General features: G+C 42.7%; 1 protein-coding gene across 1 annotated transcript in view; it reads left to right on the top strand.

The window, feature by feature from the left end:
• Positions 1-16,015, top strand: part of LOC118540957 (acyl-coenzyme A synthetase ACSM3, mitochondrial-like) — a 34,158-nt gene extending 18,143 nt beyond the window's left edge. Inside the window, exons 3-4 of the mRNA XM_078074674.1 lie at positions 13,848-13,967; positions 15,692-16,015. Coding sequence (XP_077930800.1) covers positions 13,848-13,967; positions 15,692-15,880 — 309 coding nt within the window. The 3' untranslated portion in view covers positions 15,881-16,015. The remainder of the gene's footprint in view (positions 1-13,847; positions 13,968-15,691) is intronic.
• The last annotated feature ends 1,324 nt before the right edge of the window (positions 16,016-17,339 follow it).

Genomic DNA, 17,339 nt, shown 5'->3' with positions numbered 1-17,339 from the left:
AGTCCTCAAAATAAATGGTTTCATATGTTTTGGAAGAGTTTGTGAAAGATTGATGTTAATTCTTCTTTAAACTTTGGGTAGAATTTGCTAGTGAAGCCATCTAGGTCTGGGCTTTTCTTTGTGGGAGGTTTTCTTTTTTTTTTTTTTTACTATTTTCTATTTTTTTTATTTAAATTTTTTATTGTTATGTTAATCCCCATACATTACATCATTAGTTTTAGATGTAGTGTTCCATGATTCATTGTTTGTGCATAACACCCAGTGCTCCATGCAGAACGTGCCCTCCTCAATACCCATCACCAGGCTAACCCATCCTCCCAACCCCCTCCCCTCTAGAACCCTCAGTTTGTTTTTCAGAGTCCATTGTCTCTCATGGTTCTTCTCCCCCTCCGATTTCCCCCCCTTCATTCTTCCCCTCCTGCTACATTCTTCTTCTTCTTTTTTTCTTTCTTAACATATATTGCATTATTTGTTTCAGAGGTACAGATCTGAGATTCAAGTCTTGCACAATTCACAGCACTTACCAGAACACATACCCTCCCCAGTGTCCATCACCCAGTCACCCCATCCCTCCCACCCCACCCCCCACTCCAGCAACCCTCAGTTTGTTTCCTGAGATTAAGAATTCCTCATATCAGTGAGGTCATCTGATACATGTCTTTCTCTGTTTGACTTATTTCGCTCAGCATAATACCCTCCAGTTCCATCCACGTCGTTGCAAATGGCAAGATCTCATTCCTTTTGATGGCTGCATAATATTCCATTGTATATATATACCACATCTTCTTTATCCATTCATCTGTTGATGGACATCTTGGCTCTTTCCACAGTTTGGCTATTGTGGACATTGCTGCTATAAACATCGGGGTGCACGTAGCCTTTCGGGTCCCTACTTTTGTATCTTTGGGGTAAATACCCAGTAGTGCAATTGCTGGATCGTATGGTAGCTCTATTTTCAACTTTTTGAGGAACCTCCATACTGTTTTCCAGAGTGGCTGCACCAGCTTGCATTCCCACCAACAGTGTAGGAGGGTTCCCCTTTCTCCGCATCCCCGCCAACATCTGTCATTTCCTGACTTGTTAATTTTAGCCATTCTGACTGGTGTGAGGTGGTATCTCATTGAGGTTTTGATTTGGATTTCCCTGATGCCGAGCGATATTGAACACTTTTTCATGTGTCTGTTGGCCATTTGGATGTCTTCTTTGGAAAAATGTCTGTTCATGTCTTCTGCCCATTTCTTGATTGGATTCTTTGTTCTTTTGGTGTTGAGTTTGATGAGTTCTTTATAGATTTTGGATACTAGCCCTTTATCTGATATGTCATTTGCAAATATCTTCTCCCATTCTGTCAGTTGTCTTTTGGTTTTGTGGACTGTTTCCTTTGCTTTGCAAAAGCTTTTTATCTTGATGAAGTCCCAATAGTTCATTTTTGCCCTTGCTTCCCTTGCCTTTGGCGATGTTTCTAGGAAGAAGTTGCTGCAGCTGAGGTCGAAGAGGTTGCTGCCTGTGTTCTCCTTTAGGATTTTGATGGACTCCTGTCTCACATTGAGGTCTTTCAACCATTTGGAGTCTATTTTTGTGTGTGGTGTAAGGAAATGGTCCAGTTTCATTCTTCTGCATGTGGCTGTCCAATTTTCCCAACACCATTTGTTGAAGAGACTGTCTTTTTTCCATTGGACATTCTTTCCTGCTTTGTCAAAGATTAGTTGACCATATAGTTGAGGGTCCATTTCTGGGCTCTCTATTCTGTTCCATTGATCTATGTGTCTGTTTTTGTGCCAGTACCATACTGTCTTGATGATGACAGCTTTGTAATAGAGCTGGAAGTCCGGAATTGTGATGCCGCCAGCTTTGTTTTTCTTTTTCAACATTCCTCTGGCTATGCGGGGTCTTTTCTGGTTCCATACAAATTTTAGGATTATTTGTTCCATTTCTTTGAAAAAAGTGGATGGTATTTTGATGGGGATTGCATTGAATGTGTAGATTGCTCTAGGTAGGATTGACATCTTCACAATATTGGTTCTTCCAATCCATGAGCATGGAACGTTTTTCCATTTCTTTGTGTCTTCCTCAATTTCTTTCATGAGTATTTTATAGTTTTCTGAGTACAGATCCTTTGCCTCTTTGGTTAGATTTATTCCTAGGTATCTTATGGTTTTGGGTGCAATTGTAAATGGGATCGACTCCTTAATTTCTCTTTCTTCTGACTTGTTGGTGTATAGGAATGCCACTGACTTCTGTGCATTGATTTTATATCCTGCCACTTGACTGAATTCCTGTATGAGTTCTAGCAGTTTTGGGGTGGAGTCTTTGGGATTTTCCACATAAAGTATCATATCATCTGCAAAGACTGAGAGTTTGACTTCTTCTTTGCCAATTTGGATGCCTTTGATTTCTTTTTGTTGTCTGATTGCTGTGGCTAGGACTTCCAATACTATGTTGAATAGCAGTGGTGATAGTGGACATCCCTGCCGCGTTCCTGACCTTAGGGGGAAAGCTCTCAGTTTTTCCCCATTGAGAATGATATTTGCTGTAGGTTTTTCATAGATGGCTTTTATGATATTGAGGTATGTACCCTCTATGCCTATACTCTGAAGAGTTTTGATCAAGAAAGGATGCTGTACTTTGTCAAATGCTTTTTCTGCATCTATTGAGAGGATCATAGGATTCTTGTTCTTTCTTTTGTTAATGTATTGTATCACGTTGATTGATTTTCGGATGTTGAACCAACCTTGCAGCCCAGGGATAAATCCCACTTGGTCGTGGTGAATAATCCTTTTAATGTACTGTTGGATCCTATTGGCTAGTATTTTGGTGAGAATTTTTGCATCCATGTTCATCAGGGATATTGGTCTGTAATTCTCCTTTTTGATGGGGTCTTTGTCTGGTTTTGGGATCAAGGTAATGCTGGCCTCATAAAATGAGTTTGGAAGTTTTCCTTCCATTTCTATTTTTTGGAACAGTTTCAGAAGGATAGGTATTAATTCTTCTTGAAATGTTTGGTAGAATTCCCCTGGGAAGCCATCTGGCCCTGGGCTTTTGTGTTTTGGGAGATTTTTGATGACTGCTTCTATTTCCTTAGTGGTTATAGGTCTGTTCAGGTTTTCTATTTCTTCCTGGTTCAGTTTTGGTAGTTGATACATCTCTAGGAATGCATCCATTACTTCCAGGTTATCTACTTTGCTGGCATAGAGTTGCTCATAATATGTTCTTATAATTGTTTGTATTTCTTTGGTGTTGGTTGTGATGTCTCCTCTTTCATTCCTGATTTTGTTGATTTGGGTCATTTCTCTTTTCTTTTTGATAAGTCTGGCCAGGGGCTTATCAATCTTGTTAATTCTTTCAAAGAACCAGCTCCTAGTTTCGTTGATACGTTCTACTGTTCTTTTGGTTTCTATTTCATTGATTTCTGCTCTGATCTTTATTATTTCTCTTCTGCTGGGTTTAGGCTGTATTTGCTGTTCTTTCTCCAGCTCCTTTAGGTGTAGGGTTAGGTTGTGTACTTGAGACCTTTCTTGTTTCTTGAGAAAGGCTTGTATCGCTATATACTTTCCTCTTAGGACTGCCTTTGCTGTATCCCAAAGATTTTGAATAGTTGTGTTTTCATTTTCATTGGTTTCCATGAATTTTTTTAATTCTTCTTTAATTTCCTGGTTGACCCATTTCATTCTTCAGTAGGATGCTCTTTAGCCTCCATGTATTTGAGTTCTTTCCGACTTTCCTCTTGTGATTGAGTTCTAGTTTCAAAGCATTGTGGTCTGAAAATAGGCAGGGGATGATCCCAATCTTCTGGTACTGGTTGAGACCTGATTTATGACCTAGGATGTGATCTATTCTGGAGAATGTTCCATGGGCACTAGAGAAGAATGTGTATTCCGTTGCTTTGGGATGGAATGTTCTGAATATGTCTGTGAAGTCCATTTGGTCCAGTGTGTCATTTAAAGTCTTTATTTCCTTGTTGATCTTTTGCTTAGACGATCTGTCCATTTCAGTGAGGGGGGTGTTAAAGTCCCCCACTATTATTGTATTGTTGTCAATGTGTTTCTTTGCTTTTGTTATTAATTGCCTTATATAATTGGCTGCTCCCATGTTAGGGGCATAGATATTTACAATTGTTAGATCTTCTTGTTGGATAGACCCTTTTAGTAGGATATAGTGTCCTTCCTCATCTCTTATTACAGTCTTTGGTTTACTTTTTTTTTTAGAAGATTTAATCAGTTCCCTTAGAGAAATCTTTTTTTTTTTTTTTTTTTTTAAATTTTATTTATTTATTTGAGAGAGAGAATGAGATACAGAGAGCATGAGAGGGGGGAGGGTCAGAGGGAGAAGCAGACTCCCTGCTGAGCAGGGAGCCCGATGTGGGACTCGATCCCGGGACTCCGGGATCATGACCTGAGCCGAAGGCAGTCGCTTAACCAACTGAGCCACCCAGGCGCCCCACAGTCTTTGGTTTAAAATCTAATTTGTCTGATATAAGGATTGCCACCCCAGCTTTCTTTTGGTGTCCATTAGCATGGTAAATGGTTTTCCACCCCCTCACTTTCAATCTGGGGGTGTCTTTGGGTCTAAAATGAGTCTCTTGCAGACAGCATATCGATGGGTCTTGTTTTTTAATCCAATCTGATAGCCTGTGTCTTTTGATTGGGGCATTTAGCCCATTTACATTCAGGGTAACTATTGAAAGATAGGAATTCAGTGCCATTGTATTGCCTGTAAAGTGACTGTTACTGTATATTGTCTGTGTTCCTTTCTGGTCTATGTTGCTTTTAGGCTCTCTCTTTGCTTAGAGGACCCCTTTCAATATTTCTTGTAGGGCTGGTTTCGTGTTTGCAAATTCCTTTAGTTTTTGTTTGTCCTGGAAGCTTTTTATCTCTCCTTCTATTTTCAATGACAGCCTAGCTGGATATAGTATTCTTGGCTGCATATTTTTCTCATTTAGTGCTCTGAATATGTCCTGCCAGTCCTTTCTGGCCTGCCAGGTCTCTGTGGATAAGTCTGTTGCCAATCTAATGTTTCTACCATTGTAGGTTACATATCTCTTCTCCCGAGCTGCTTTCAGGATTTTCTCTTTGTCTCTGAGACTCATAAGTTTTACTATTAGATGTCAGGGTGTTGACCTATTTTTATTGATTTTGAGAGGGGTTCTCTGTGCTTCCTGGATTTTGATGCCTGTTTCCTTCCCCAAATTAGGGAAGTTCTCTGCTATAATTTGCTCCATTATACCTTCTACCCCTCTCTCTCTTTTTTCTTCTTCTGGGATCCCAATTATTCTAATGTTGTTTCGTCTTATGGTATCGTTTATCTCTTGAATTCTGCCCTCGTGATCCAGTAGTTGTTTATCTCTCTTTTTCTCAGCTTCTTTATTTTCCATCATTTGGTCTTCTATCTCACTGATTCTTTCTTCTGCCTCATTTATCCTAGCAGTTAGCGCCCCCATATTTGATTGCACCTCATTAATAGCCTTTTTGATTTCTACTTGGTTAGATTTTAGTTCTTTTACTTCTCCAGAAAGGGTTTCTCTAATAACTTCCATGCTTTTTTCAAGCCCAGCTAGTATCTTTAAAGTGATGATTCTGAAATCTAGATCTGACATCGTGCTAATGTCCATATTGAGTAGGTCCCTGGCAGTCGGTACTACCTCTTGTTCTTTTTGTTGAGGTGATTTTTTCCGTCTTGTCATTTTGTGCAGAGGAGAATAGATTAATGAGAGAACAAAATGCTAGCAGGGTAACAACGTCCCCAGAAAATATACTCTAAACAAATCAGAAAAGACCTGAAGCAGTGGGAAAAGAAAGGGAAAGAGAGAAAAAAGAAAAAGAAAGAAAAAAAGAAAAAAGAAAAAGATAAAGATAAAAACAAGAGCAGAACAAAACAAAACAAAACAAAAACAGAATGTGATCAAATATGATCAGGCTGGTTCATAGATCAGTGCCACACACTAGATTTTGGGTGTATTTTGGTCTGTTAAAAGAAAGTCCCTCCCAAAATTTTAAAGAAAGAAAAACTTCTATATGTACAAAAATAAGGGTTGATATGATGAAGGGATGGAATATGACTGTAAAGATGGAAATTATAAAAAATTTTAAAAAAGGATTTGATAAGTTGTTTGAAAAAAGAAAGAAGAGGATTAAAAAAAAAAAGAAAGAAAAAAGGGAGAGAATGTGATCAGGCAGGGGAGTAGAAAAAAACCATACACTAGAGATTTAGAGTATATTTTGATCTGTTAGAAGAAACTATCTCAAGATTTTAAAGAGAGAACAACTTATATATATATGCCAAAAATACGGGTAACTACTATGAAGGGATAGAATATGACTTTAAAAATGAAAAATAAAAATGTTTTTTTTTAAAAAAGGGATTGATAAGATGTTGGTTGAAAAAGGGAAAAAGAAAAATTCAAAAAAAAAAAAAAGACAGTTAAAAAAAATAATTAACTTTGAAAGACTAAAGAATCATGGTAAAAAAGCCATGAATTCTATGTGCAGTATTCCCCTTGTGCTGGAGTTCTGCCGTTCTCATTGATCGGTAAACTTGGTCTTGGCTGGCTGTTCTCGCTGATCTTCTGGGGGAGGGGCCTGTTGCCGTGGTTCCCAAATGTCTTTGCTGGAGGCAGAATTGCCCCGCCCTTGCCGGTCCGGGCTAAGTAATCTGCTCGGGTTTGCTCTCGGGAGCTTTTGTTCCCTGCAAGCTTTCCGTACAGCTTTGGAGGCGGAGAGTGAAAATGGCGGCCTCCCAGTCTCCGCCCCGGAGGAGCCGAGAACTCGGGGTCCCGCTCCTCAGCGAGCCCCCAGAGAAAAGCAGTCAGTCACTCCCGTCTCCCCGGTCTCCGGCCACACTCCGCGCTCACCCGGCCTGTGACCGCGCCTTTCTATCTGGCACCCGACCCCGGGTGGAGTCTCCAAACCCAGCAGATCCCCGCGGTGCGCTCCCGCACCTCTCCTCCCGGGGGAAGAAGGTGTCTCCCCGGATCTGCCGCTTGTTGGGTCCCTGCTGGAGGAGCAGTGGCCCGACTGTGCCGCGGATCACGGTTTATGGCAACCCCGAGCTGAGAGCCCGCGCCTGGGCTCCGTCTCTGCAGCCGGCTTCCCTGCTCCAGTACCTGGGAGCTCTGCCGCACTCAGGCCCCCCCGGTCTTTCTGTGACCCCGAGGGTCCTGAGACAACACTGTCCCGCGAGGGTTCCACCCCCCACTTCGCCACCAGAGTGACGTCCCTCAGCGGAGCCGACTTCTAAAAGTTCCGATTTTGTGCTCCACGGCTCTATCACTTGCCAGAAGTGCCGACGGAGGCCCCTCCCCCGCCGTCTATCCTCCCGAATATCACCTCGGATTCACTTCTCCGCACGTCCTACCTTTCAGAAAGTGGTCGCTTTTCTGTTCAGAGAGTTGTTGCTATTCTTTTCTTCCATCTCCTGTTGAGTTTGTAGGTGTTCAGAATGGTTTGATCCCTATCCAGCTGAATTCCTGAGAGGAGACGAAATCCAGGTCTCCTACTCCTCCGCCATCTTGCTCCGCCCCCCCATTTGTTAATCTTAAAGCTTCTACCAGAGAGGCAGGAAGTGGTAGGGACTCTCTATAGGGACGAAGGTGCTGGCAAGCACCATTTTTGCATTCTCCTGTCTTGTGGGTGACAGTGCTTCTGGGCACCATTTTTGCAAGCCCCACACTCCCAGCCCACTAACTCCTGTGGGAGGACCTTACTTGGCACATCCCAGCTGTAGCTGGCCATCCCAGCTAGGCTGACTGCACACCCTGTCCCCGTGCACCACAGCGTGGCCTGTTCTGCCACAGCCAGCAGGCACATGCAGCCCACACAGGAGATGCCTCTTGGGCACCTGGCTCTGGTGGCCAGGAAGGATTGCAGGGTCTGAAATAAAGAGAGAGTGCTTGACAGGCTATCTTCCCCAGGGCACTGCACACACAGCAGACTGAAACATGCCCCCAGTCTTTGTGGAAAAGGCCTATTTTCTTGTCCTGGAGCTTTAGTCTGAGGGGCAGGCTTCAGGGGTGTCACACAACTAGAAGTTACAGAGGAGCTCCCAGGGAACATGAGGAGGAAGATACCATATGAACATCCTCCCTTGGCCTTGCCACAGTTTGCTGATACGTCCCAGAAAGGAGCTTATCCATAGCTTTAAAGCCACAAGTTTTGATGCTGTGGCCCACAGGACACCCTAGAGCTCCTGTTCTGGAAGTCATCAGGGTTTACAATTGTGGACTCACAAGACTGTATATATTCACATCCTTGAAAAGCTGCTGCCTGAGGATCTGGCTTACAATTAGTCTGAAACTAGGTGCCACCTGAGATCCCTCCTTTTGGAACAGTGACAGGTCTTAGCACACCCTCAACAACCAGGATCTATCAAGAGCAATCAAGTTACTCGACAATTACAAAGGTCCAAGAAATCATCAAAAGCCAGAGCAAGGTTGAAAGATAACTTTCATCTTCTACACAGCCACTCCTTCAAGACTGGGAGAAATTGCTGTTTCACCTAATACATAGAAACAAACACAGAGAGTTAAGCAAATCAGGGGACAGAGGAATATGTTCCAAATGAAAGAACAAGAGAAAAGGTCAGAAATAGACCTTAATGAAATGGAGAGAAGTAAACTACCTGATAAAGAGTTGACAGTAATGGTCATAAAGATGTTCACCGAACTTGGGGGAAGAATGGATGAACACAGGGAAAATTTCAGTAAAGAGATAGAAAACATGAGAAACATGAGTATTAAACAAGTCACAGAGCTGAAAAATACGATAGCTGAGCTGAAAAAATACACTAGATGGGCTCAATAGCAGACTGGACAGAGAAGAAGAACAGATCAGTGACCTGAAGATAGGGCAATGGAAACCACCCAAACAGGGCAGTGAAAAGAAAAAAGAATTTTAAAAAGTAAAGCTAGATAGATTAAGGGAACTATGGGGCAACATCAATCTTAATAATGTTCGCATTATAAGGATTCCAGAAGAAAAAGAGAGAGAGAAAAGAGTGGAAAATTTATTTGAAGGAATAATGGCTGAAAACTTTCCTAACCTGGGAAACAGACACCCAGCTCCAGGAATCATAGAGAGTTCCAAATTAGATGAACCTCAAGAGATCCATACCAAGGCACCTAATTAAAATATCAAAAGTTAAAGAGAGGGTATTAAAAACAGTAAGAGAAAAACAATTTGTTACATGCAAGGAAACCCCATAAGACTGTCAGCTATTTTTCCAGCCCAAACTTTGCAGGGCAGAAGGGAGTGGCATGATATATTCAAAATGCTGAAAGGGAAAACACTGCAACCTGTGAAGGTTATCATTCAGAATTGAAGGAAAGATAAAGAGTTTTCCAGACTGTTATATATATGCAGGATGTTGTATGTGAAACTCATTTGAATCACAAAGCAAAAATCTATTAAATGTTTATGTGCCCGATATAGGAACACCTAAATAGAGGAAGCAAATATTAACAGACCTAAAAAGAAATTGACAGCAAACAATAAGAGTAGAGGATTCTTTTTTTTAAAGATTTCATATATTTATTTGAGAGAGTGGGAGTAGAGCAAGAGAGAGAGCACAAGTGGGGGTAAAGGGCAGAGGGAGAGGGAGAAGCAGACTCTCTGCTGAGCAGGGAGCCCAGTGCAGGGCTTGATCCCAGGACCCTGAGATCATGACCTGAGCCAAAGGCAGATGCTTAACCGACTGAGCCACTCAGGTGCCCCAGTAGTAGAGGATTCTAATACCTCTCTTATATCAATGGATAGATCATCCATACAGAAAATCAAGAAGGAAACATTGGCCTTCAATGACATTTGGAGCCGGATGGACTTATTTGACACAGAGAAAATTCCATCCAAAAGCAGCAGGATATACATTCTTCTCTAGAGCACATGGGAAATTTTCCAGGATAGATCATATGTTAGGCCAAAAAACAAGTCTCAATAAATTTAAGAGATTGAAATCCTATCAAGAATTTTTTTCTGACCACAATGGTATGAGACATGGAATCGATTATGGAAGAAAACTGGAAAAATCACAAATATGTGGAGATTAAGCAACATGCTACTGAACAATAATTGGATCAATGAAGGAATCAAAGGAGAAATTAAAAAAATATCTAGTGACCAAAGAAAATGGAAATGCAATAGTCCAAAATCTATGGGATGGAGCAAAAGTGCTTTTAAGAGGGAAGCTTATAGCAATACAGGCCTACCTCAAGAAACAAGAAAAATCTCAAATAAAGAATCTAACCATACATCTAAATGAACTAGAAAATTAAGAACAAATAAAGTCTAAAGTTAATAGGAGGAAGGAAATGTTAATCAGAATGGAAATCAGTGAAATACAGACTAAAAAGACCATTGAAAAGATTAATGAAACTAGGAGCTGGTTCATTGAAAATATAAACAAAATTGACAAACCTTTAGCTAGACTCACCACGAAAAAAAAAAAAAAACAGTGGGCTCAAATAAATAATGTCATAAATGAAGGAGAAGAGGTTACAACTGATATCATAGATAGAAAGGATCATAAGAGACTACTAGAAAAATTATACACCAACAAACTGGACAACCTAGAAAAAATGGATACATTTCTAGAAACACACAATCTTGCAAGACTGAATCATCAAGATAGGCTATCTGAACTTACCAATTAATATCAAGGAGATGGAATCAGTAATCAGAAACCTCATAAGAAACAGAAGTCCAGGACAAGATGGCTTCACTGGTGAATTCTACCAAATACTCAAAGAAGATTTAGTACCTATCCTTCTCAAACTCTTCTCAAATATTGAAGAGGAAGGAATGCTTCTAAACTTATTTTAGGAGGCCAGCATTACTCTGGTACCAAAACCAGATAAGGATACCACAAAAAAGAAAATTACAGGCCAACATCCCTGATAAACATAGGTGCAATAATCCTCAACAAAACATTAGCAAACCAAATTCAACAATATGTTAAGAGGATCATTTGCTATGACCAACTGGGATTTATTCCAGGGATACAAGGATGGTTCAACATCCACAAATCAATAAACATACACCCCATTAACAAAATGAAGGAAAAAATCATGTCATCATATATATATAGATATATGTATATATATCTATATATATATAATATCTATAAAGTCCTAAAGACTCTACCCAAAATTGTTAAAAGTCATAAATCAATTCAGTAAAATTGCAAACAAAATCAATATAGGGAAATCTGTTGTGTTTCTAAACACCAAAAATGAACTATCAGAAAGAGAAATTAAGAAAACAATCCCATTTACAGTTGCATCCATAAGAATAAAATACCTAGGAATATAATTAGCCAAGGAAGTAAAAGACCTGTATACTGAAAACTACAAGACACTGCTAAAAGAAATCAAAGAAGACCCAAATCAATGGAAACATATCCCATGCTCATGGGTTGGAAGAATTACCATTTTCAAAATGTCCATACTATCCAAAGCAATCTATAGATTCAATGCAATTCCTATGAAAATTCCAATGGCATGTCATGCAACCGCTTTCCTGGGATGAGAGCTGGGGTCTTGGTGTCAGCTGTCTGCTATCAACTGTGAACTATCACCTGGTCCTGCAACTGCTTTCCTGGGACTGGCTGGCAAGTGTGGCAAGATCCTCTCTCAGATCAACAGTGCGGGTGGACACCATAGGAGTCCCTGAAAGGCTCAGACATGGATGGGGTAAATGCAGGGTTCAGATGGAAACCGGGGACACAAATAGGGTGATTCATCGCTCTTCTGTGAGGGCTCACTGAAGAGTAGGGGTGTGAACTTTCAGCTCTTGGGCTTAAGAGCAGGGCGCAGCCATTTTCATCCTGCCCATCAGTGCTGAAAGCCTTCAGGGAACAAAACAGCCACACCTATGGAGGGCAGATCTGTGTACACCTAGCCCCGCCCCCCCGTGCCATGGAGACCATTTCCACTGAAACAAGTCAGCCTGAGAATCAGCACAACTGACCCCTCCCCCAGAAGACCAGCACAAACAGCTAGCTGGCACCAAGTTTATTGATCATAGAATGTTGCAAAGCTTCAGCTCTAGGGGAAATAGGATCTACCTTCCTTTTTTACTTTTATTCTTTTTTATTCTTTTTTTTCATTTATTTTCTTCTATTTTCCAATTCCTTTTATAATTTTTTTAATTTTTATTTTTACATATATAGTTTATATATTTTTAAAATTTTTTGGTTTACTTTTAATTTTTTATTTTGGGATCTAGAGTCTTTTAACAAGCAGACCTAAACACATCCAGGGTCTAGTTATTTTTTGTTTCCTTGTTTTTTGTTTTTTGTTTTCCTTGTTTCCTCCTCCACCCCCACCCCCACCCCCCACCCCCACTTTTTTGTTCTTTTTTCTCTTTCTTCTTTTCTTTTCTGGACAAATGACAAGGTGGAGGAATTCACCCCAAAAGAAAGAACACGAGGTAGAATTCATGGCCAGGGATTTAATCAAGACAGATATAAGTAAGATGTCTGAACTCGAATTTAAAACAATGATTATAAGGAGACTAACTGGGCTTGAAAAAAGCATAGAAGAGACTAGAGAATCCCTTAGTGCAGAGATAAAAGAACTAAAATCTAGTCAGGCTGAAATTAAAAATGCTATCACCGAGATGCAGTGAAGGCCATCAAAATGAGGATGGACAAAGCACAGGAGCAAATCAGTGATATAGAAGAGAAATTATGGAAAATAACGAAGCTGAAAAGAAGAGGGAGAGAAAGGTAATGGACTATGAAGGTAGACTTAGGGAGCTCAGTGACTTATTAAAATGTAATAACATTCATATCCTAGAAATCCCAGAAGACGAAGAGAGACATGCAGGGGCAGAAGGTTTATTCGAACAAATTACAGCTGAAAACTTCCCTAATCTGGGGAAGGACACAGACATCAAAATCCAAGAAGCACAGAGAACTACCATTCAATTCAACAAAAGCCGACCATTGCCAAGGCATATCATAGTCAAATTCATGAACTACACAGAAAAGGAAAGAATCCTGAAAGCAACAAGGGAACAAAGGTCCTTAACCTACAAGGGAAGAGAGTTCAAATTCACAAGGGATCTGTCCATAGAGACTTCACAGGCCACAAAGGGTGGAGGGAGGGCCTGGGGTATGCATGTGCATTTACCCTGTGTGGCCACCAGAGAGCAGTGTGGCCTCAACCATGTGTGACAGAACACGATGCTTGTGAATGTGGCTCGCAGCTGGGGCTGCAAGGTACTGAGCTCTTCCTACCTGCAGGCTCATTTTCCCTCATTAATTAAGGACGCTGAGACCCTTTTTTTTACAGAGAAAGAAACAAGCATAAGGAGATTAAATAAGTTGCCTGATCACAAAGCTGTTAAGTGGTGGAGCCAGAATGGGAATCTGAGCAGTCTGGCTCCAGAGCAAGCATTCATTGATTCACTGTGTGCTGAGCACCTACTCTGGACAAGGCCCTGTGCCCTGTAGAAGCGACACGAATAATAGGAACGCAGTTAATCACCACCATTGATTTAATGCCCACAGAACTCTACCTACAATAATAGTGAAAATGGTGATGATAATGATAGGAATAAAAATCAGTTGAAACGAGCTTCGTGGTTTATATGAATGATCTCGATGAATCTTGAGAGCCATGCCCTGAGGAATGAAGCCGTGCTGTCCCCACATCAGAGAAGGACATGGAGGCTGAGGGAGGTGAAGTAATTTTCCAAGGCAGAGAGTAGAAATTGGAAGTATGGACACTGGTCCTGTTCTTTTCCAGAGGCTCAACTGTCAACTTGTTTTTCCATTTACTTAATACACATTTACTTTTTAGACTCTACACTTGGTTGCCACTCCCCCTGAGCCTCCACTCTGGTTCTGTGCTGCAGGTGGTGAAGGCATTTATTGTCCTGACCCCGGAATTCCTCTCCCATGGCCGGGACCAGCTCACCAAGGAGCTGCAGCAGCATGTGAAGTCAGTGACAGCCCCGTATAAGTACCCCAGGAAGGTGAGTGAGGGCAGAGGGATGGGGTCTGGTCCCCTCCAGTGGGCCCTGGGCTCTGCTGCCCCAAATCTCCTAGGGTCGCTGAGGTGAAGCTGATGTAGCCCATGGAATGAGCATTTTTCTCTACTGAGGAAGCATTCAAATTAGGGATTTGGGGGGGCTCCAACTCAATCAGAGGGAACCTCTATCCTGTGTCAGAAAATGAAAAGGAATCCGTGGCTGGCAAGTCAACCTACATAAAAAATCAGACAAGTGCCTAGAAATATCCAAGAAGTTTATTTGTAATCTTTCTTTAAAAAAAAAAGAAAAAAAGATTTATTTATTTATTTTTGAGAGACAGAGAGAGGATGGAAATAGAGGAAGAGGAAGAGAGAGAATCTCAGGTAGACTCTCCGATGAGCACAGAGCCTGACACAGGGCTTGATCTCATGACCCTGAGATCATGACTTGAGCCAAAATCAAGAGTTGGCTTAAGCAATGAGCCAGCCAGGGACTCCTGAAGTCTATTTGTCATCTTTCCAAATCTGAAGAAGAAATTCAAATCAACAGATGCCACACTTTTTTTTTTTAAATATTAGTCGTAGTAAGAAATACATTTTAACTTGCAACCCAATATATAGAGAGAGATCCATAACAAAGGAAAGTTAACAAAGTAATATTTATTCTAGTCTACATTATGATAGTTTTTATTCTACTTCATTTGTTTTCCATGCCATGTGCAACTTATGAAAATGATCAATGATAGAGAAATGATTAAATTATTTGTGGTATTTGATATTATATAATTTAAAAAGTTGATGCAGACCTTTTATTTGTAACATGAAAATAGCACAGTATCTTATTGAGAGAAAAAAAGCTGTGAATGAATATATATATTATCCTACTTGTTGAAAAACAAAGTTGGAAAGGATATGTGTGCCAAAAATTGAACATGTCCTTCTTTTGTAATAATACGTTACTGAGCTTTCTGAGTGTTTACCTTTGAGACATAAAGGTAGATAGCTAATATTTATTGAACATTTACTATGTGTGGTGAATATTTACTGGACTCAAAGCTTTACATGAATTATTATTTCATTTAATCCCCCCCCAAACCTGAGATGGCATAAGCATCCATTTGTCAGACTGGAAATGGGGGAGGCTGAGAGACTCACAGTAAATGGCCGGAGGTTGGAGTGAAGAAAAGGGCAGAGCTGAACTCAAAGCCAGTGTATCTGAAAACGGAGTTCGTCCTTCACGTGTAAGGCTCTGCTGCCTCCTAGAGAGTAGACTGGAGGCTGCATGCCAGTTAGGATGGGCTGATGTTACTGTGAGGAACTAGGAGCCCCTCGTCTTAGTGGCTCCTACTAGGGAAGTATCTTTCTTGCTCCTGCCACATGTCCGCATGGTCTTCCTGGGACCAGGATAAAGGAGCACCCACCATAGGTAACTGCCAGGTGCTAGAAGAGATGGCCAGAGTGGATGCCAGACCCAGTTGTCCCAAGTGTTCTGTTCGAGGTGGCACGCCTCACTCCCACTCACATCTCACTGGTCAGAGCACGTCACAGGGCTGCATCCAACTTCCCGGGTCAGGGGACACCCTGACATGCCTTGGTGGAGCCTATTGGGGCCGCCACATGGTGCCAGCCCGTCTGGGGGACTGTGCAGGGGCAGAGGAGGAGCCTGGGGCATTGGTAAGAAATGACAGCAGGACTAAGTTGGGATGGGTTTGCTTTATCCTTGACCAGGTGGAATTTGTCTCAGAGCTGCCCAAAACCGTCACGGGCAAGATTAAAAGAAGTGACCTTCGGAACAAGGAGTTTGGTCAGATGGAATTAGCAAAAGCCTCAGAAACCACTGTGTCTTCTTCGCCACATCCCTGGCTGCCTCAGTTTCCTCACTATGGGGAGGGTGAGGAGGGGAGTGTTGGACATTGATTTTAAGAGCATCAGGAGTGCTCACATTCCAGCATTTTTGTTCTTTTAAATTACTATCCGTTACTCTCCTGCTTCCAAGTCCCCGAGTGAGCGCCCAGTATGTGGCTGGGGTAATAAACTGACATCAGCATCCAAGGGGACTCGTGTTGTGCTTTTATTCTGTGAATGAACCAGTGCTAAATGCTGTCCCTCCATGATTCTCCCCAAGCCCCATTGGAGAGGACTCTGGGGCCAGATTCTCCCCCCTGGTTCCAGGGTCCTTGGGTGACTCCTTTTGTCTGTTCAACAAGCACAACACAGAGGTCTGGGGAGGGACCCTTCCTTGGCCCCAGGTGTCCACCTCTGCCTGGCTTGCCCATGCCCTGCTGGAGGGTGAGGTCAGGGCCAGAGCTAGTGAGGTGGCTGGGGAAGGGGGAAGGCGCCGAGGGCAGCCCAGCCTGGTGATTCCACTTGCCTGCCAGACCATTCCTCACCGCTCCATCCAGCATCCCATGGATCTGCTGCCTCTGTATGCTGCTGCTTCCAGGTCCCAGCCTGCACCAGCTTAGGTGTGGGAGGGATCTGCCCTGTGGGGACCCAGGAATCTTGCAAGACTCCTCCAGCCCTTTCCGGGGTGCCCAATCCCCCATTCCTTCCATGGAGCCCAGGAGCTCCGTTCCCCAGCCCTCCGTAGGGTCCCCCAGTCACTCACCCTTCCCCAGGGCCCAGGAATCCCTCAGCCTCCCCAGGGGCCCGGAGCTCTCCCCGCACTAGGAGGTCCTCCTGCCATCTGGAGCCCGAGAGACGATGTGTGCAAAGGGCAGGGCTTAGCACAGGCCTGAAACAGGAGGGACCTGTGCTTGTCACCAGTGTCGCCTTTAGCACCTATGGACGTGAGGCACCGCATCTGGGAAGGCACTTGCCCCATGGAGATGATGCTGCTCATGTCCATAGGTGCTCAGCACGTGGCTTCCGCTTGTCCTCAGCACAGTTATGGACACAGGCTTGGACGCCCCCAGCTCACTGAAGGAAACCAGCCCAGGATCACACAGCTGGTAAGCAGCACAGCTGGATCTCACACTCTAGGCTCCCGGCCCTGTTTCCAGGGGCCACGAAGGGCTTCGTAGACGGGAGGCTGACGCTGGCTTTGGGGACACTTCCTCACCTCCACGAGTGATCTCACCTGTTCGAGGCCCCCAAACTCTGTTCACTGCTTCTTCTTTCCCTGCTCCCTGTTCCACTTATAATCAGGGTGACCCCGGCCATCCTTCCTGGAATTCCCTAGTCCCCCTTAGAGGCTGGGCCTCTCTCCTGTTCACTTTTGGGCTAGTCTGACTCCACCCCTTCTGTAGCTGGTCTCTCCTTCTATAACCAGGACCACCCAACTCTGGGGCTCTGGAAGCGGGCAGCAGCATCTAAACAGAATTTCATACAAATATTTTGCTATCCTTGTTTTGTTTTTGTTTGCGTGTTTTTTATG

Source organism: Halichoerus grypus, chromosome 6 (assembly GCF_964656455.1).
Source record: "Halichoerus grypus chromosome 6, mHalGry1.hap1.1, whole genome shotgun sequence".
Lineage (NCBI taxonomy): Eukaryota > Metazoa > Chordata > Mammalia > Carnivora > Phocidae > Halichoerus > Halichoerus grypus.
Note: the sequence above shows the minus strand (reverse complement) of the source record. Positions and strands in the feature narration are given on the sequence as shown.